This window comes from Corythoichthys intestinalis, chromosome 10 (assembly GCF_030265065.1).
Source record: "Corythoichthys intestinalis isolate RoL2023-P3 chromosome 10, ASM3026506v1, whole genome shotgun sequence".
Taxonomy (NCBI): domain Eukaryota; kingdom Metazoa; phylum Chordata; class Actinopteri; order Syngnathiformes; family Syngnathidae; genus Corythoichthys; species Corythoichthys intestinalis.
The window spans coordinates 51,128,085-51,150,712 of record NC_080404.1 but is presented as its reverse complement, the minus strand read 5'-3'; the positions used below and the strand labels follow the sequence as shown (position 1 = coordinate 51,150,712).

The following is a 22,628-nucleotide window of genomic DNA, read 5'->3' as shown; positions in this document are numbered from 1 at the left end:
ATAGGCCGCTACTTTTTGCCCACATTTTGAATTCTGTGGCTTATAGTCCAGTGCGGCTTAATTGTTGATTAATATAGGTTAACAGGTTACAATTTGACAGCGGCGTCATAAGACTGCCATAAGACCATCATAATTATGACATGACACTGTCATGGGCATTCATGAATGCTTATGACAGATGTCATTAAGTTCGAGATAATTTGCCAGATGGCAGAAAATGACATCTGTCATCGGCATTCATTAATAATAATGGCAGTGTCATGTCATAATTATGATGGTCTTATGTACCATTCATTCATTAATAATAATGGCAGTGTCATGTCATAATTATGATGGTCTTATGGCAGTCTTATGGCATCACTGTCAATTCAATTCAATTTTATATGTATAGCCCTGGATCACAACAATGTTGTCTCAAAGAGCTTTGCAGAGGCAATATGATACACAATCAGAAACATCAAACGAAGCAACAAAGATGAATAAATAAATTCAAGTCCTGGGCATCCCCCATCCTTAGACCCTTCATGTCGGCAAGGAAAAACTCCAAAAACTCCAGTCTTCGGGAGAAAACGAAGACTTTTTTTTTTTCAACCAGTACGTCTTAAAATAACACATTTAGAGCTATAATTGCAATACTATGATACCGTGAAACCACGGATTCACTGTCAAATCAAGTGTTGCCGAATAGCATAACTACCAATTAATGAAACAACTAGAACAGTAACTGAAGACGTAATTAGCACAGAACATGAATTTTGATTGTTATATACATCTGTAGCGCTGCAATGCATTCTAGGAGGCATGCTGGACGACAACAGTGTTGACATCAAGTGGCATCAGAGGTTGACCGTCTCCCCCAAGGAAGCAGTTGTGGCCAAATGAAGCTTTTTGAAGCAATGAAGCTTTGCAGCCAATTCGTTCAAAGCTTCATAGTGGTTCATTTGGTCTCCTGACAGTGTTATGATGCCGCTGTCAAATAAAGTGTTACCGGTTAATATCCTTTGGTGTAAATACAGTGAGGACAGCTGTGGCTGCCGTTTTCGTGTCAAATTTGGTGGGTTACGGCTTATAGTCTGAAAATTACGGTATGTAAACTTTACTGGTTTATTGTTGTAGTTCACTTGTAGGTGAGCAAATATAAAAATCTCTCAGATTGCCCCAGTCTCCCCCAAGTGTTATCCATACATAAGCATCTCCCATTGTAAATATTGGATAGGCATAACATTTAGATCAGTCTCTTTATCCAAGCAGATTGGACAGTATTAAAAAAATTGATAATTGCTTAGGATAGGGATATGTGAAAATGATTTCTTTGATCAAAGTGGATCGATTGTCCATATTTACAAACCGTACCTAATCTGCACACTTTTCAAGAATTTAACAACCTCAACAGTTAGTTAATGCACCTCATTATTCAGCAAAATGTTTGCTGATCTACAGAAACTTACACGGAACACACGCACATACATGCAGCTGTGCTGCTACAGGCTAAAAAGCCATTAGCTCTTCTTGTCCTGAAGCCTCCGAGGAGGAGCCATTACCTCCTAATGAACAGCCGCTAGATGTTATTAGTCCTGAATCTGATATACTGCGCTGTATGTGTGCGTCAGAACCTTTTAAGCCAAGTCAATAATAGTTAGTCATATCCCAAACCCAAAATGAGTAGCTCATTTAATGCAGCCAAAACAACAATAAGTACAACACAAGAGCTGTGGTAGCTTCCTCTCGTGACAGAATTCAGTTAGAAGTTGAACAAAGAAGGCCACTTTAGTTTGAATTCTGTACAATTTAAATTGCACAAAATGTTATGCATAGATAAAAGGATTTAATTGATAACGCCGCAATAAGTCAAGCACGTTGTGGTTTTCAGCGGACCATTTCCAATTGCCTATTCCTAACCAGTAGTTTGTACCTGTCTAGCTGCTGGCTGGAAACTGGATTCGTATTCAGAGGAGTTGAGGAGCCACAGTGGGGAAACGATCTCCACAACACGAATGGCCTTATCCAATAGGCCGAAGAGCCCTTCCGACAGCGGGAGGTGGGACGCGGTGCTGTTCGAGAAGACGATGTCTTCCGGAATGTTCTCCACCAGAACCGCTCTGAGTAAAAGAAAGAAAAACCAATACAAGGTATTTTTCTGTTCTAACAGTTGTCTAACTGGTAGTCCTGGGGTTACGACGTACTCGACTTATGCAATTTCGACTTTATGACGCCAGTCTTATTTACCATTTTGTCTCCAGTCGTTTTTTTTTTTTTAGTCGCATAAACAGTACCTTATTATACTTCACAGTATTTTATTTTTTAATTTACTTTTTTAATATGATGTGTTCTGTCCTCACTAAAGGTGAAGTTGTTCAGCTTTACAGACAGCAAACAAGGCAATTTTGCTTTTTGAAGCTTTTTACTTCCTTCACTTTTGACAATTTGTAAAGCTGTAACACACTCATGTACTTTTATGTTCAAAACGACATGCATTTTAACAATAAAACATTTGACACCAAACAATAGGTGTTCAAACGTCCATATAATCTGATCAACATGTAAATTTAGTAATTAGCCTAATTTGCCTAACAAAAGTCCGCTACCTTAAATGCTTTGAATTCTAACGTATTTACAATTCTCATAGCAAATAGCTCACACGTAACTTCACAAACTGTAGCTGTAAACCTAATTACAAATGCATACACAAACATAGATTAGCTGAAACAATTTATAGCCTTATGTCAGCCAAACCAGAGCGCAGCTATCCTTTATCCATGTCAGACGTCTGAGTCTGCTCCTCCAAGTGCAAAAATTAAATAAATACACAATTAAATAAATAATTAAATGTGTCATTAAAATGCTTCAATTTCAATATTTGTTTATTTCAATATTTATTTATATATTTACATTTTTATTTCTTCATTTCAATTTTTATTTATTTATTTCAATTTATATTTAATTATTTCAACATTTATCTCCATTTTTATTATTTATTTCAATTTATATTCATTTATTTCAACATTTATTTCCATGTTTATTTATTCCAACATTTATTCATTCCAATATATATTTATTTATTCCAACATTTACTTATTTATTTAAACTTGTTTTTGTTTCAAGGGTTTCATTATGTATTTATTTCAAATGTATTAATTTAACTTTTTATTTATTTCATTCTTGCACTCATGTTCCCTTGAACTACATGAAATAATTTTATCTGCCATTGGCTCATCAAACTCGGGCGGGAGTGAACTAGGCGGGGTGTGAGTTGAACGAGCATGGCAGCGATTGCTGAGGTTCTGCATGAGCTCTCAGTTGAAATAAATTTTAAAAAATAAATAAATATTGAAATAGAAGCATTTTATTGACACATTTAGTAATTTATTTAATTGTGTATTTATTTATTTATTTAATTTTGCACTCCTGGACCTCCATACTCCATAGTCATACAAGGCGGCAGTCCAGCAAGACCCAACGTTGCCACCAGAGAGCAGTGTATCCTCCATCATTAAACAAAATATGATACTTTTGGACTTTTTGGATAGTTATTTTGAGATTTAAGGTGAAGGAATTCGCCCTCCCAGCCAAGCCGCCGGAACAGCGGCAGCCGAACCAGATGGCGTTCCACTGGCACAGCTCCAGCAAGTCAGCCGGGAGGGCCAAACCCCACGCGTTCACGCCAGCGTTAACCCTTTGTACTGACTCCATTTTGAACGGTTTAAAGAAAGCTCACCGGGAACAAGTTGACAATTTATTTGTTGGCAATGGTCAAAAAGCAAGGCAAAAACAGACAACGGAGAGGCAATGCTGGATCCAGGGTCAGCAAAACAACGGATACATCGAAATGTCCCTGAGAAGCGCAGTTGTTATCTAAATGTTCAGGCTTTTGAAAGCTCTCGCGGGGCGGGCCGTGGGCAGGAATAAGGGTGTGTTTGGGATTATTGTCTTTCTGTGGATTGGACAGGAGGATTCGGGAGTTACAGTTGTCTGGGCAACGAGGATGTGGATTCTGCCACCTCAGCATCAAAGGGGGCTCTTGGAGTCTTGTCAGTTGTGTTTCAGTTGGATATCGGGCGTTCTCTGACGCTACTTGTTTTAGGACAGAACGCCCTGTTTTTTGTCCTGGAGTGCCCGGGAGAACTGATTGCGAGAGTTGGTGCGTCAGTCTTGCTCATGACGTACACGTTGGGCTTCTGTGATGAGATGGCGTTGTGTATCTTTTATGCCCTATATTCTGCTGCTTTTCATTAAACTATGGTATACAGTAAGTTCTATTTATTTTATATTAGGTGTGTTAGAGTAATACAAACAGTCCTACAGTAAATATGAGAAACGATACTATTCACTGATTGATTATATTAAGTGTGTTAGAGTAATGCAAACAGTTAGACGGTGCCTACGAGAAACGGTACCATCTCCTTCGAGGGGTACTTAAAGGGTTATTTCCGATTTAGGAAATTCAGGTTACGCCGCTAGCGTAGGAATGGAACTTGTTTGTAACCTGGGGACCAGCTGTAGTGGCTTAGCAGTGATATTTCCTGTCTTCAGAGACAATTACTTGACAAATTTGCTCTCACAAGGCAACCAGCTTAATGAGGAACATCAAAGTATCTTCACAGGCTTTCACCAGGAAACATTATACCACATCATCATATATTGTAGTGTGGATGTGAATTTAATTGACAGTTATTGTGCTTGCATCAGCATTAGGCTAGATGTGATTACACCACATCAGGAAGAACAGACAAACATGATACAGGATAAAACGACAACAGAACAAGACACTATCACGAACTCAATACTGCAGCGGAAGCATAAACAATGTTATATTTGAGGTGTACAGACGATTAAGTAAGAACGAAACATTACGTAATTACTAACCAATGGGAGGCAAAGGAGAGTCTGTGATGCACGCAAATTGTAATGGCAACACAATAGGAAAAACAAAATGATGATCCAGTATACTAAAAACTAAGTGAGCACACACATGTAAATGAGTACTGACGTAATACAAGCATATGATACAAGTATTGCTGTAGTCGCAGTGACATTTTTGATCATCTCATCTTTTTCATAATAATATTACCTTATTTTACGTTTTAAGGGCCTTGTTACACAATTTGGCTGTATTTTTGGGTTAGGTCAGTCAAGTAAGAAACTAGAATATTATAATAATATAGTACTGTTGCTGTATTTACAGAAATTGCACTGAAATATTCTCATGTTCTGCGAGGAAGACAATAGACTTTTTTTTTTTTTTTCAGATTATATATATAAAATAGCATTTTTCCACTTAGAAATAGCTTTTCCCCCCTCTTTAATAGTGGTATTGTAGAATATTATAGATTGAGTTCCTGATCCATATATTGATAATCGTTGTTCCGCCACATTGTGAGATAATCGACATCGTGACCCTTGTATTGAAAATAGGCATGTGCCGGTATGAGATTCTGACAGTATGACAACCTTAAGCCAAAATATTATGGTTTCATGGTATTGCAATTACAGCTCTAAAATGTGTTACTTTGAGATATGTATCTGGGTGTAAAAAAAGAAAACAAACTTTTCTCCATTGAACAGGATTTTTATTTTTCAAAACATATTAGCAAATTGGAACATAAGTATAATGTTAAGTTACAATAAATTTAAAAAATAAGTGAAACATTCTAAATAAAATGTTTTTAAAAATGCAGTCCTTTAGGTGAGCCTAAACCCACAGCTCAACATTATTACCATCAGAAAAAAAATAATTGAATTATTTTCCAGTCAAAAGCACATGTGTATGACTCGTATCTCGTTTACATTATACACACACTCTCTTTCGCAACAGACAGTTGCCAGAGAGAAAAAAAAACACGTTTTACCGCCGCTAGACACACTAAACACGCTAGAGTTAACTCTCGTAGCTGGTGGGAAACGTTCATGACAGTGTTTACTAACCTTTAATTTTGTATAAATGCGAAATCATATTGGAAGTATTGCCTCCCAGGCAGCCACCAAACATGGCAGCCAACATGTTTTACATGTCGGTTGGCTAACTTTTCTGTAGCCGAAGTATTCCCATACTAGCGATTTCGTTTTCTTTGATGGGGGAAAAAGTTCAGGAGTTTCACCTCCACCAGTCATTGTGTAGCACAGCTGACTCACTGACACTGAGCAACAACTGGTGGGGCAGGGTTAAGATAATTGACCTTTATCTTAACACCTTATGTTATTTGCCAACGCAGAGAAGATATATCAATTGGTAGCTCTACGCACAGTCATGGTTCCACTTCCCATCATGCATTTGGGCATGACTACAGTATAATTTACTGAAAAGTCAACAAATACACTAGATGGCAATATTTAGTCAGAATATACAAAGTCACAAGTCTTTCTATCCGTGGATCCCTCTCACAGAAAGAATGTTAATAATGTAAATGCCATCTTGAGGATTTATTGTCATAATAAACAAATACAGTACTTATGTACTACTGTATGTTGAATGTATATATTCGTCCGAGGTTTATTCATTTTTTTCTTAATGCATTGCTAAAATGTATATGATCGGGAAAAATTATCGGGAATGATTGGAATTGAATCGGGAGCAAAAAAAAGCAATCGGATCAGGAAATATCGGGATCGGCAGATACTCAAACTAAAACGATCGGGATCGGATCGGGAGCAAATAAACATGATCGGAACAACCCTAGTACTAACCCATAAAATCAGTTGGACCCAAACGCCAAAAAACAAGTAACAAGCGGACATTAGACTGTACTGTCATTTTAGTCTGTTTGAGCAGGGCATGTGCGCTAATTGCGTCAACTATTTTAACGTGATTAATTAAACAAACTAATTACCGCCCGTTAACGCGATAATTTTGACAGCCCTAGTTTAGATATTAATGGCTATATTTTGAGTTATTTTGAGTGGGAAAAAAATTAACTCTATTATATAAGCTGCACACAGACTACTTTTCATTGTGTCAAAGTGTCATTTTGTCAGGGTTGTCCCATGAAAAGATATACTTAAATATCTGCAGAAATGCGAGGGGTGTACTCACTTTTGTGATACACTGTAACATGAAATGTGAAAATTTACATGAAAATGGTTCAAATGTTACCAATGCACAAATGGAAAATTTATTTGGAGAATTTGCAAAAAAGGGTGATAGACGAATAGTTCTTTAAAACCTTTTTAGAGCCAGTTGCTCAAAAAAGCAGTCATGTTACAATAATACGTTTTTGCCCAAATGACACTGACTACTGTCTTTTCAATGATATTGGTACGAAGACGTCATCAAAATTAAGACTTTCCGGCACATGTTGAGATTTCAAATACAGTTCTCTTACTGATACTAACATTTCTGACCAAGCCACATGATTAAACTAGGCTACGGCAGACCCCCTGTGGTGGGTTCTGTAATAATATCAATCACCTTTGTGTCCAATAGTGCTCAGCGGGCGCTTGCTCACTGAAGGTCACATTGTGTTTCATTTGCTGGCACGGGTTTGATTTTCTGGCACTCGCCAGCTCTTCCTTTAAAATTCCTAGCAGAAGCCAAGCTCGCTCAAATTTTGGGACGTGGCCAAAGGTCAGACATCGTACAACACTCATAATGGCTGCACGCTGATTTCACAAAATCACTAGCGGAGATGTTCACTCTTCCTCTGGATTACATTCAGTAATTGAAAGACAGCACATAGTGCAGTTTAAATCACTGCCTTTAATCTCCTGGTTTTGTAAGGGTTATCGACAATCTGGAGCTGCGCTCAGCGGACCGCAAAATGGAACAGCTGCACTTGGTGGCGGTGTTCACAAAGTGCTAAAAGCATCATGGAATTCGGGCCTCTAGCTATCCTTTTTGTGCAGGAGCCTGGAGATCAACAGTAACCTGCTTACGAGGCACACCAGCCTGACACGAGGCAATTACTATGTGCGATTCACACTGCCTTGTAAAGTGTAAACTGTGTACGTGATATCAAGCAATATAGAAGAAAGTAGTGTTGTGCTGTAGAGAGTAGAGATGTCCCGATCCGATATTTGGATCGGATCGGACGCAGATATGGGCAAAAAAATGCGCATCGGTATCGGATCGGAACACGGAAAAATTCCAATCCAGACTTCCGATCCAGTTTTTTTTTCAAGTTTGGTCCGGGTTTTCCAGCGCACCGATTTACATAATCCATTCCAGTTTTTGCTTCGGTTTCCCTAAAATCCGGTCCGCATTTTACGGCACACCTTCAACACACTACATTTACATTACCGTCTCCCAATTTACCGAGAGACTTTATAGGTAAAAATGTCAGCTGTGTAGGATCATTTCACCTTAAAGGACGTCAAAAATTAAGAGGCAGAGAGCAACATATGCCACAATAAAGTCAAGCGTAGTGGTAAAGCTGTAAGAAGTTTTAATGCAACCAACCTAATCAAGCATTTAGCGAAATACCACCACAAACAATATGAGGAGTATGTTAAGAAAACCGAAGACAAAAAGAAAGTTCCTACGCAACTAACACAGGCAGAAACTTTTGCTATGCGTGACAAACTGGCACTCGACAGTCCCAAAGCCCAGGGAATAACAAGAGTCATTGCCGAAGAAATCATTCTGGATGACGAGCCATTATCTCACGTGAGTAAAGACGCACCATCCAACACGCGATTTGGCCGTGGAGGATTCGAGAACGATTCACAAACATCCAAATTCCGATTATTGAAATATGTCAAGTGAAGCAGAACTAATACACAGCACGGCCTTCGGGACGCAATGAGAAACTGACGGCATTGCGTCCCGAAAGTAAACATAACTTGTCTTGGACCCGGGTAATGCCAATGCTCAACTCACGGCTTTAGCTCAACTCATGCCGCTGGATAAAAAACACAAGAATACCTGACTGCTGCTGACAGCTGCTACAAACTACGTCAATGTCGTTTTACTGGAGATAATAGATATCATATGTATATAGAACCAGATGCTACATGACAGACTCGACTGCGTTAGCAACATTGAAGTATTGAAAACCAGATGCGTTAGTAAACAGCCGCCATCTTAAAGCAGAAGACTTCCCTAGTAGGCTGTTGTGAACCTTCCAAGCGAACCTCATTAACTTTTTATCTAAACTACTCCTAAATTGGCAAAATCTTGACTTGAATCTATCTTCAAAACAGTTTTAAAACTTTCACATGTCGAAAGTAGACAGAAGGGAAATTATGGAATAACGGGAGCAATTTTAACAACTTTAACAGTTGATTCGCAAAATTAAATGATTGTAGTTTAAAGCTGCTGATACAGAATGGGGACTTGAGTATTTTATTTACTGTTTTAAAATGTTAACTTGATACTGAAATAGTCGTTTATTTAAACCTGAGAGGCTTTTTATACAATTTTTGTAACTAATGCACGAAACATTACAAGCATCTAATAGCTTTGGGGATTTGTGGGATTTTCCGCTGAGGTTGTTGGAGTATTTACTTTTTTAAGACAGTTTACAATATTATTTGCACGTTTTACTGACTGACTATGCCATTTCTGTTTGTTATTTATAATGTTTTGTGTTTGTCACGGAATAAACAGGTCAGTTTCTTGTTACCAACCGTTGTGTGTTATTCAAACTCACCTAATTAAGCTGGCTAGTTGTCATCAAGAGTACTAAAACCTTTTTAAACATGAGTCTGACAACTAAGTAAGGAGGCTAAATAACTTTAAACTTTAACACATGCTCAGATAGGTCGGTATCGGTATCGGCCAGTATCGGTATCGGATCGGAAGTGCAAAACAATATCGGTATCGGATCGAAAGTGCAAAAACCTGGATCGGGACATCCCTAGTAGATAGGCACATTAAAATAACAAAACATATCATTTAATGAATAATTAATAAGAGTAACTGCAAAAATAAAGTCAACACTCATAGAATTTAGCCTAATTGTGATCCCGTTCCTGCGTTTGAGCACCAATTTTTACTATAACATGTTTCATTTGGGCTAAATGGTCTATGTGTGTGAATTCTCCAGCTTTGCATGCAGTCTGCACTCAAGCAGGCTAACGTGCATTGTGTAATAATTTAAGTGGTAAACGAAGTGGAAGAAACAGCCTGCTTTTCCAATGATAGATTATGAGTTACGGCTCAAATAAGGCTCTGCGTGAGTCGTTAAAAACGTATCACGGTTGCACTTAATCTGTCACCTTGCCTGCTTCGGAGTCGTTAACAAAGTCACACTTTGCACAACTGTCAAAGATGTGGGATGACAGAAGCTCTGGGAAATGTAGAATTCAGTTTAGAGCGAAGCCATAAGAGCAACTCTCTCGGAGTTACCCTGGAGCTAAGGACTTGTAGGCTCTAATAAACCATAATTGTTCTCTTTTACTAAAATATGTTATTAAAAACACATGTTATTGCCATTGATTTAAAAATCTATAATATTTAGTACATGTTTTGACCTACGGAGGGCGCCATGTTTTATGTACGCAATGTGCGCAGGAGGTGGGGTCCGGTTGTGCTGGACTGGGAGAATATCTGTGCTAGCTAGCAAGCAAAGCTAGTACGACAACTGGCATGATTTTGGCACGTTCTGCTGCTGGTCAGATTGCTTTGTTAGAGGGATGTGGAATGAGTTCCCAACATCGTACCTGCATCCAATTCCAGCTCATTAGCAGTGTCTTTAAACTGATCCTAAGTGGCTTGCCGAGATATTGACTTGCTGCCATTTGACAGTTTCTATATCCTCTACATTGCCAGTTGCATCATTGCCTTGTTTTATTTTTGTTTATCTGCCTCTCACCGTGATTTTCCCAGGTTTTTTTTGGGGGGGGGGGATCCCAACCTACTGTCACGGACCCTTTTTGTGTTTCCCTTTTCGTGATCACGTGTTTTTTTTTTTTTTTGCGTGTTCAATAAATTCTTCCTTTGCTTCAATTGCTTTGCTGTTCGTTTTGTGAAATACTGTAGATATGGCTTTTAATTTCTTGCAGCTCCAGACATATTTGTTTTTTGTTTATTGGTCCGATATGGGTCTTTCAACGTTTCTGGGTTACCGCCTTACCGTTACATAACGGCGTTATTTTTTCAGTAACGGGGTAATCTAATTAATTATTTTTTACTGACGGTCAAAAGTGGTGCGTTACTTACTCTGAATAAATTGAAGAAACTACCAGCCGTAGCGAGTCTACTCTGCTGTTTATTTGTCATCCACGACTTGGGGTGCGTTCAGGTTCGGGATTAGTGCACGTGTTTTGTTTTGTGATTTTTCTTAGCAAAGATATACCACACAGGGCGTGCTGGCACTCTTGTTTCTTTAATAGCACATATAACTTCAACGTTAACACAAACGTACGGCTCTCGGCAGTGCCGTGTCTCTAACTCACTCCTGCATGATGTGAGCAAAACGATATTGGCGCCGTGTGCACTTTAGGGTACTTCGGATAATTCTGTAACAGAATATTACAGCACATACTTTTTATGACTCCAGGCTGTTTGTCCCTTCTCATTCCATTAGACAATGCTTTCCAAAGCTTGCTAATGTTTTTGTGTTTGCCACACCTGAATGCTAGCCTCGTCCCCATCCCCCAGTGTCAGCCAGCAAGAATGCTGCTTCCATCTTGAGGACGGCAGACGCTTTGAGGGTGACGGGAGGAGTAGGGGGACGAGGCTACCAGAATGCACCACCTGGATAGATGCGATGGAAGTGATTGTGATTGGCTGAGGGTTAGAGTCATTTGTCATACTAAGCCAGTGCTTCTCAATTATTTTCTGTCACGCCCCCCCAAGGAAGACGTAAATGTTTCGCGCCCCCCCAAACTCTCTGCCGCCACTGTAAATAGTATCATTTGTCTATAAAATTACTATTATAAATACGCATCTGCCTAACATTGTTTCCTTTTTTTTCTAATAAAGAGAAAAAGTAACATAGATCAACTTATAATAAAGTATAACTTTATTAACATTGTTTTGTTTGTAAAAGAGAAGACTTGACGTGCATCAATTTGCCTGAATTTAAAAAAAAGTCACATCCAAACTGTAAAAAATACACTCAAGGTACATTTTTGACCATACAGAAAAATAAAATGTAATAAAATCAGTTAATAATAACAAATTAAAATTGAATAGAAACATTCACTCATGAGGACAATATGCCAAAAAATTTGACCGAAAAAACAAAACTGAATAAAAGAAAAAAAAAGTGTCCTTGGACAGGACAGCTTTTATTTTTGCGGCTCACAGTATTTACCTCCTTTGCAATGGTGTGGAGTTATTTTTCAATGAGCATGCTAACAATGCTCAGTGGATTACTGATATAACAGGACAATTGTTGGCAATATTCGGCACGTTTTCACTGAAAAACAATCAAGCGGCTTATCAATGAGATTGGGGTCTAATGTCTTTAAGTGGCGTCTTAATTGATTTGGCTTCTGGCTGTCCGCTATAATTATTTTTAGACACAGTAAACAGTGGTCTTTCCTCATCACACACTATATTAAAAGTCAAAGCTAAAAGGCAAACGGCACGAAAAAAGCGCATTCTCGGCGGCCGAGGTAGAACCGTAGGTGAGGGCGGTCGTCGTGCCGATCCCAAGCCGAAAATGGCACTTCTCGGGCGGCGACGTGAGAACCGGACAAGACAGTGGGTCGCTGCGTGAGTGAGTCCGGTCGGAAAATGGCTTTCGAAAACGGCGGTGGCACACTGCTCTTCATATCTGTTTTCTGTGTGTGCTGAGTGCTCTTCCTTAGTTCAAAAATACTGCGCGCACTCTGAAGATGAGAGCGCCACTACCACCTACTGAGTGGATGTGCAAGTACACTTTATTCCAGTACGGCAAAAAAACAAAAAATGCATGTTCCCCGAGGTCACATGCACCCCCCCTGGCATCGCTCTGCGCCCCCCCAGGGGGGCGCGCCCCACTATTTGAGAAGTACTGTACTAAGCCAAACACAGCCAATGTTTTCACACACAAACCCGAACAGCACGTGCGGCAAACACACACACGCAAAACAGATGCAGAGGGATATGATGGCAGAGCATTCAGAGGAAAAATGGTCTTTTACGAGGTGGAGATATAAACACTATTTCAAGTCAAAATACTTGAAGTACAGTACGCTATGTCTACTTGACCAGTTGTCTCAGTTTGTGAGAGTTAGATTTAATTGATTAAACTCACTTCATATTGTTTACTGCTGACTGCTATTTTATTATATTGTTTACTGTTTATTTTTGTTGCACTTCAAGGATAAATCTGTTGTTGGTGAGGTGCAGTAAATATTACAAGGTTCTATAACACAACTACCTGTCTGTTCTTCTCTATTCAACTGACTCGAATACTGCTCAGAAAATTTCAAATTCTTTGACACACAACAACTTCTTTTTAAAGTAACGGAAATAGTTACTTTCCCTGGTAACTACTTACTTTTACTATAGAGTAATTCAACTACTAACTCAGTTACTTTTTGGAAGAAGTAGTGAGTAACTATTAGTGGTGTCAACAATAATCGATGCGGCGATGCATCCCGATGCGGGGCATGGACGATTCGATTCGATGCGGGCAACAAGCCGAATCGATTCAGTGCATTTTAAAATATATAAGTATGTTCAAAAATCTTCCCTGCACAATTCCGGTGATGCAATGGATTTGGTTTCCCCATTTGTATTATTATTGTCATGTTTCATTTTTTACACACTGCATAACTCTGGTCAAGTGTCCCACCAACCTCATAGAAGCCAAAATGTCTCCAGATGTCAGCTTTCAATGTCTTAGGTGCATCAAGAATCTTTCTTGCTCCCTCTTTCTCCACTTCAGCCGTTGTTATGTTATGTCCTATCTCTTAGAGGTTAGATCTTGTGCCCAAACATGAACGGGTCAGGCCCAAAATGTTAAGCATTCACGTTCGGGTCGGGTCGGGCCGCCCCGCCCCGGACTAATAAATTATATTTAAAAAAAAAAAAAAAAAAAAAGGGATAAAACCAAGAGCAGGCTCTCTGTATTGTGCATTTGCTTGTGCACTCACATGAAGCAGTGGCGCCGCCCGCTTTTTCTTCTTCTCCTCCGCTGTGGCGCTTGCGATTCGTTACGAAAGACACTTTTATTTATGCACACAAAGGCAACACAAATGTGATCCTTTTGAATCCTCTCCTCTTTGTGTCTGCAAACTCGTTTTTTTTTTTTTTTTATATTAACCTTTCCCAGCGTTATTTCGTTGTGTAAATGATTTTATAATGATCACAAAAATATGTAGACTATTTAAACATTAAGAAAACTTGCGTTTTTTTTCTGCCAACTGAGAATTCGTTACGAAAGACACTTTTTTATGCACACAAAGGCAACACAAATGTGATCCTTTTGAATCTTCTCTGTGTGTCTGCAAACTCGTTTTTTTTATATATATATATTTTAAACTTTCCCAGCGTTATTTCGTTGTGTAAATGATTTTATAATGATCACAAAAATATGTAGACTATTTAAACATTAAGAAAACTTGCGTTTTTTTTTTCTGCCAACTGAGAATTCGTTACGAAAGACAGTTTTTTTTATGCACACAAAGGCAACACAAATGTGATCCTTCTGAATCTTCTCCTCTGTGTGTCTGCAAAATCGCATGTTTTTTTTTTTTTTTTAAATATCAAACTTTCCCAGCGTTATTTCGTTGTGTAAATGCTTCTACAATGATCACAAAAATATGTAGACTATTTTAAACATTAAGAAACATGCGTTTTTTCTGCCATCTCCAAGAAATGAAAATGCTGCTGCGTTGTTGTTTTTTTCGCTTCACTCCAAGACGGGTCGGGCTTCAATACCAGCGGGCCGTGTTGGGTCGGGCTGGATTTTTTAGGCCCCATCTAACCTCTACTATCTCTCTGCTCTCTCAATTGCAAAAAAATGATATTTCCTCATGTTGAAACAGATTGTTATGGCTGCTAAAATGCTGCTGCACTTCATTTTAATTCATTATTTTTTATTGTTATGTGGTAGTTACTGATTGCATTTCTAAGTTGATTGCACATATATAGTGGGCTAGGCCTACATTTTACTTTTGTTCTACATTGCAATTTAGTTGGATGTTTTGTTTGCAACTGAACTGATCCCTGGATTGATATTGCGATAAAGATGCTGCTGCACTACAATATTTTCTTTGTCGCTTTCTTTAATATTTACTTGAATATTTTTATCGATGGGTTGTTGTGACTAAAATACAGTGACTGTTATTACTGATTTTGCACAGGAGTTCAGATGCTGTACTGTGTGAAAGGCTGCGACTGTGTGTACAAAAAAAGAGAAAGCCCTGGTCTCATTCAAAGCACCAATTAAATGCTGTGATCTGTTTTTTGTTTTGTTTTTTAAAAATATATATCTAAAAGTATTTTCATTTGACTTCAACCAGGAGTGACACAAGAGCCGATAAAAAGTTGTTTAATGTCTGACCGCTTGTGTTGTCTCATGATTCACGAAAAATATGCTTTGCTTTAGAATTTTAATGCATCCCAGGCTTTAAGGCATCGTGATGCATTGCCGAATCGAACCGAATCGAATCGTGACCCTCTGAATCGAATCGAATTGAATCGAATGGTACCGATGCACACCTCTAGTAACTATAACTAATTACTTTTTAAAGTAACGTGCCCAACACTGCCGACCCCTGATTTATAGCTTGTGAAATACTTGCAGTAGTGTGCTGTTGCAACTCATTGTGTGTAAGTGGCGGTTGTTCTAAGCAGCGTGAGCGCATTTGAGTGGACTCACTCAATTAAGCATTTAATAAAGACAAGCATTTTTCTACGTTATTCTTGTTTCACAATAATTCACATGATGAAGGCGACACGGTGGGACAGTAACATGTAACAACGCTTTTTTTTCAGTATCGGTTCTTGACTATATGGGTACGTAAGGATAGTAGATAAAGGATGTACTGTACGTGAGAAGAATCTCATGGAGGGAACAGGACCGCTAGATCAGCCAAACCATGATGATGATGATAATGGACATTTTGGCCCATCTGACTACTTCCTGGCCAGTGGAAGATGACAGAAGACAAATGGTTGGGCGGTTTCTGTTGTGACTCTCACCACAAAATTATGCCTCTTCTGAATACTTAAAGTTTTTATGTTGACTGAGTCCACCGCCCACCTGCAGTCCCTGTTGCAGTTGTCCTCCGTAATGCCGTCTTCGTCCTCACCCCAAATGTCCACAGCGGAGAAGATGAGCGCCACCAGCACAGCAAAACAGCACAGCAGGGCAAAAATCACGATGCACTTCTGCTGAGACTAAAAAAACAAAACAAAACATTGATTTTACATGTTGCCTGTCAATATAAAAAAGAGGCCTAAGTGCCACAACCTTGACTTCCATTAGTTGGACCCAAGATGTAAAGCACAGCTCAGTCTGGTACCAGAATAGCAGACAGAATGAACACATTTTTAATAAGTACTCCGAAATACTTGTTTCTGTAGGAGTGAAATGGTGCGTTTTGATTTAAATTGAGATTTTTAGGTGCCTACAATATAGAAAGAGGCACACCAAATTAGTGCAGCAAGGATTAATCAATTAACTTGAGTAATTCGATTAGAAAAAAAAAAAAGCTTCGAATCCAATTTGCTGCTTCAGGGATTCGTTTAACTGTTTTGAAAGTGTTTGCATTTAGTTTTACTGATTTGGGTGGTTACACTGCCCTCTAGTGGCAACGCTGAATATGATATATCTCATCTAACATGACTGAATCCAGCTGCTCCCTGTTAGGACCAACATAAGGTTATGTTTTTGATTGAGCTAATATGATGTTTATGCATTCGTAATTTGTTTAGAAGTATATCTAGCAGTTTTTTGTGGGAATATGTGTTTGAATGATTTTTTTTTAGCATTGTAAAAACAAGTTAGCATTTTGTAGCATTTAAGCTAGCTGACGCTTGCTGTGCAAGTTAGCTAACTGTTCTTTTGTTGTACTTCAATCCTCGATTTATTAATTTTTTATACCGTTTGTGAAACGAAAGTGCAACTCTGCATAGTTTGAAAGAACACTCGGGAATTTTATTTTGTATTCACATTTCCTGCTCTTGTGAAAGTGCAATCATAGCAAGAATTTTGTTTTACATCTCCTAAAATTGATTCTGCAATGTATAGATGAATCGATTATTGAAATAATTGATAGCTGCAGCTCTACGCCAAATTTCTAGATAGCACATATAGACCCCACTCACATGACGTCACAACCACGCCTCCGCGCCATATTGTCCGTTAGCTCGTCGTGTTTACGCATTACCGCTACATAAATTCCTCCTATTATGGCGTGTTTTTCTGCTCGTTAACATTAATAATCAAAATGGTGAAGGCGTGTGTGGTAGTTGGTTGCAGTAACAGAGAAGATAGACGGAGAGAATTGAAGTTCTACCGTATTCCGAGAGACCCGGAGAGGAGAGCGAGATGGACTGCTGCAATCCGACGAGAAAACTGGGCACCAAACGATCACCACAGACTATGTAGTAGTCATTTTATACCTGGTAAGATGCATTTAATATATATTTAGAGGATTTTAGGCTGACAACCACAATTAAGATCATTGGGAGGCTAATCGCCGACAACATACAGTTTCAAATTCAAGATGTTTATTTCTTCCGCCATCATTATTTTTTGAATAATATTTAGCTGGTATCAAGTGAAAGAAGCTGGCCTCGTCTACGGATCATCAGTTAAACAGGGGTGTCCAAACTTTTTGCAAAGGGGGCCAGATTTGGTGTGGTAAAAATGTGGGGGGCTACCTTGGCTGATTTACGTAGAACAATATATTTCAATTTTAAATTTTTAGCAAGCCCTTCTGTGTGTCACATTTGCTTTATTATTATTCATATTAAATATATTCATATTAAATTAATAATTTCAACAATCTCGCCTTTGTGGCGTTCTCTTTCGACACTCGGGCTCTTGCGAAATACTGCTGCTGTGAAATTAAACTAGCTTCAAGTTGCTATAATTTCTCGCTGCGTATCTTCCTTGTAATGTACATGTCAGCGTGTCTTGTTTGGTAATATCGCGTCACATCGAACTCTTTGAAAACAGCGACCGTCTCTTTGCAAATGAGGCAGACACAGTTGTATTGAAGAAATAGTCCAATATCCACCTATCCTTGAAGCGTCGGCCATCGCAGTCAACTGATTGTCGCCGTTTTAGAAAATTGAAAGTAAAGGGTCACACGGGGTAATGTTGCTTAGAGTGCTTCTCTTAAAGTTTTTCAAAGTTTCGTGAGAATAGGCTGATTTTGTGTGGACAAGATAGTTGTAGATATCAGGGTAGCAGATGTCAGGCAGAGACGGCGAAGACCGGGTCGAAAAATATCGATTAAGGCATCAAATATGGATCTGGCGAATGGATAGACTGAAGCTTTTCCACATAACGCCTTTTATGCAACGCATCCAATGAGTTTACAGCGTCTGAAAGCACCGGGGCTTCCATGAATTGCACTATAAATTGCACGACAAATTGAAACCATTGAGAATACGGATAAACAATGACGGACAATATGGTGGCAGGATACAGTGACACGTCATTGTGTGACGTTGGTGAGTGGGGTCTATACCGTAATTTTCGGACTATAAGATGCACCTGACTATAAGCCGCCACCCACCAAATTTGACACAAAAACGGCATTTGTTCATAGATAAGCCGCACTGAACTATAAGCCGCAGCTGCCCTCACTGTATTATGGGATATGTAAACCAAAACATATTAAACGGTAACACTTCTTTGACAGTGGCATCATAAGAATATTATAAGAACAAATGAACCACCATGAAGCTTTGAACAAATTGCCTGCAAAGCTTCATTGCTTCAAGAACATTTTTTTGGCCATCACTGCTCCCTTGAGGGAGACAGTCAACCTCTGCTGCCACCTGCTGTCAGCACTGTTGTTGTCCAACACGCCTCCTAGCATGTATTGCAGCACTAAAGATGTAAATAACAATCAAAATTCATGTTCTGTGCTAATTATTTCTTCAGTTCCAGTTCCAGTTGTTTCATTAATAGCTCGTTATGGTATTTGGTAACACTTTATTTGACAGTGGCGCCATAATACTGTCATAAGACCATCATAATTATGACATGACACTGCCATGATCCTTAATAAATGCTTATGACAGATATCTTTTGTGTCATCCAGCAAATTATTTCACTTGTGAATGGGTGTAAATGTGACATGATTTGCCGGGTGACACTAAATGACATCTGTCATATGCATTCATTAATGCCCATGATAGTGTCATGCCATAATTATGACGGTCTTATTGCAGTCTTATGACGCCTCGGTCATATAAAGTTTATTAAAGTTTATAAAGTCTATTAACCCAATAAATCAACAAATAAGCTGCACTGGACTATAAGCCGCAGGCTTCAAAATGAGGGGGAAAATTAGCACTTTATAGTCTGAAAATTAGGGTACATTTGTTTTCCAAAGGCTATTTTTGAAGATTTTTCTTCTTCTACACCAGTGAGCCACAACTTGGCACAATAGGAACATGCAGGGCTGTGAAGGACAAGAGTTGACCTCTGATTTCTAATTATGACAATTTGCTTCATTTTAAGCCTCCATACTGCTACACAAGGTCGCCAAAACAAAAAAATGTTAAAAATTGCAAAATGAGCAATAAATACAAGCAGCAAAGAATGCACTGCCAGAGAGCAGTGGCCAGATTCTGTTTCACCCATGGGACCTAAATCAATCTATTCACCAGTAAATGGAGTATCTCTGATGGCCCCAAAGACACGCTTGAAGGCATATTTGGTTTCACCATCTTGTCCTTAACGCTCTCATCTTTTCTGATGTCTTACTTGGAAATGTTCTTTTATGACCCTCCTTCGAATGGAACCACATATTTTTACTCTCCAGTTGGCCTGTGCCGGTATGAGATTCTGACGGTATGATAACCTTAGGCCAAAATATCACAGTTTCACGGCATTATGGTACTGCAATTACAGCTGTAAAATGTGCTATCTGTGTAAAAAAAAAAAACACAAAAACCCCCCCCACTTTATTCCAATAAATAGGATTTTTTTCAAAACATATTAGTAAATTGGAACATAAGTATAATGCTAAGTTTAAAAAATAAATAAGATTAAAATAAATGCCGTCATTTAAGTGAGCCTAAACCCGCAGCCGCAGCTCAACATTATTACCATCAGAACAAAAATAATTGAATAATTTCCCATAAAAAGCTCGTGAGTATGACTCGTACCATGTTCACATTATACACACAATCCCTTTCTAAATGCAGACAGTTCCCAGAGAGAAAAAAAACACGTATTACCACTAGAGCTGGGAATCTTTGGGCACCTAACGATTCGATTACGATTACGATTCAGAGGCTCCGATTCCATTATAAAACAATTATTGATGCAACCCCCTCCTTTTTTATTTATTTATTTATTTTTTTATGTTCTGTACATTAGTTCCAAAATTGTTCAAAAATACTCTCAGGCTAAACCAAACTACTATTTCAGTATCAAGTTAACATATAACAGAAAACAAATATACAAAAATAACAGTAAATAAAAAACTCCAGTCCCCATTCTGTATCTACCGTATCTACCGTAACATTATGTGGATGTACTTTGTAGAAGCTGTCAGCAGCAGTCAGTTATGTTGTTGTCTTTTGTTATCTCGTGGCATGAGTTGAGCTAGAGCCGTGAGTTGAGCATTGGCATTACCCGAGGGGCCGGGTAATGAGAAGCACGATGTTTAGCTACTCTCGCTCCGTTCCTCATTGCGTCCCGAAGACAGCGCGGAGCACTGAGTATGTTTTACTTCCGCTTTACTTGGCATATTTCAATAATCGGAATTTGGATGTTTGTGAATCGTTCTCGACTCTTCCACGAATCGTGAATAATCTAAGAATCGGAAATTTTGCACACCTCTAATTACCACCGCTAGACACACTAAACACTCTGGAGTTAACTCTGGTAGCTCGTGGGAATTGTTCATGACACTGTTTACTAACCTTTAATTTTGTATAAATGTGAAATCATATTGGAGGTATTGCCTCTTTGGTAGCCACCCTCCGCAAACATGTATTACACGTCGGTTGACCCTCTTCCTCTAAGCCATAAACACCATTCTTGGCCATAGTTTTACATATAGTTGCTGTATGCACAGAGATAATGGGCTGTGCCATTGAGTTCTGAAAGTCTTTAGCAGACACTCTAGAGTTTTTTTTTTTTAACCTCTGAGTATTCTGCGCTCAACTCTTGGTGTCATTTTTGGTGGACGGCCACTCCTTGGGAGAGAAGCAACAGTGCCAAACTCTCTCCATTTGTAGACAACTTCTCTGACTGTTGATTGATGATTATCCAGACTTTTAGAGATGGTTTTGTATCCTTTCCTAGCTTTATACAAAACAACAATCCTTGATCGCAGGTCTTCAGACAGCTCTTTTGACCGAGCCACAATGCACATCAGACAATGCTTCTCATCAAGATAATTCTTAACAGGTGTGTGTTTTATAGTGGGGCAAGGCAGCTTTAAACCACTCATCAGTGATTGGGCACACTCACACCTGACTTAAAATGTATGGTAAAAATTGGTTTTAATTGCTCTTTAAGTCTCCTTAGGCAGAGGGTTCACTTACTTATTTTTCTCCCTTCTGTGATTGTTTACATGCTATGCTCATTAAAATAAGAAAACCTATACATTTTTGGGTGGCTTTAGTTAACCCTTTAACACCTAAGCCTATTTTGGCCGAATTTGCATGTCTTTGATGTTGCCTTTATATTTCAAAGAAAAAATTGTTCACAATGGCCAAGTTGGGTCCCTTTTTTCAGGACACCTTGAACTTCATGTCCAAACTGTTGTTTTCTTCACTGACCAATTTTAATCCACATTTTGGACCCAAAAAGACGAAAAAAATCCCAAATCTTTTTTCAAAATTTGTAATGTTGATGACTCACTGACAACCAAACATGCTCGACCAACCGTTTTGAAGCTTGATAATATTCATTCAACTTGTTAGGATAAACATTCAATAGAAAAAAATAAGAATGAATAATTTTATGTTTGACAATTCAACACAAAGAGCAGGTATGGTTATAGGCGTTTTTGGCCTTTACACATACTATGGTCAAAACAGGTTATATACAGTGCAAAATAGTGAGAAAAAATATATATATCATCTAACACAAAAAGGGTTTGGAGGATATCTCTTTGTGAAGTTAGGTATTGTACCCATCACCTTATCAAAGGTATATATGTACATGCAATCATGCTTCTCGAACACACATCTATATAAAAATTGAAAAGATTCATAGAGAAGAAAAAAAAAATATAACATTGAGAAAAAGTATTTTCAAAAATATTGTTCAGTTCAATTCATTTTTTTCCGGCATGCGACCCAGTAAAGTTTTTTTGCGCACTCAATAAAGTTTGTTCTTGAACAGGTCACTGAGCTGCGTCACACACAGCGTCACACAGCCTACTCTTCCGCCATTTGCACGCTGCTGTCACTTCTACTCGCCAAGACGCCGATTCATTCGAGGAAAACAACGACAAATACTGCTCATCTTCTTCCTTGAGTTATTGAAATAATGCATTAGCTTGCGTTAAATTTAGTTTTCGATTCATTCTGCACGTTTCAAAGTTGCTCGCTCAATCCAACCGGCCGTTGCTTGCTTCGCATGCCTCCTTTTCCTTAGTTGTCGCCTCGC

At 38.7% G+C, this 22,628-nt stretch overlaps 1 protein-coding gene across 1 annotated transcript in view; it reads right to left on the bottom strand.

Annotated features, from left to right (window-relative positions):
* Positions 1–22,628, bottom strand: part of LOC130922717 (inactive phospholipase D5-like) — a 94,588-nt gene that overhangs the window by 22,436 nt on the left and 49,524 nt on the right. The window contains exons 2-3 of the mRNA XM_057847677.1: positions 16,077–16,213; positions 1,913–2,099 (exon numbers count right to left, since the gene is read on the bottom strand). Coding sequence (XP_057703660.1) covers positions 1,913–2,099; positions 16,077–16,213 — 324 coding nt within the window. The remainder of the gene's footprint in view (positions 1–1,912; positions 2,100–16,076; positions 16,214–22,628) is intronic.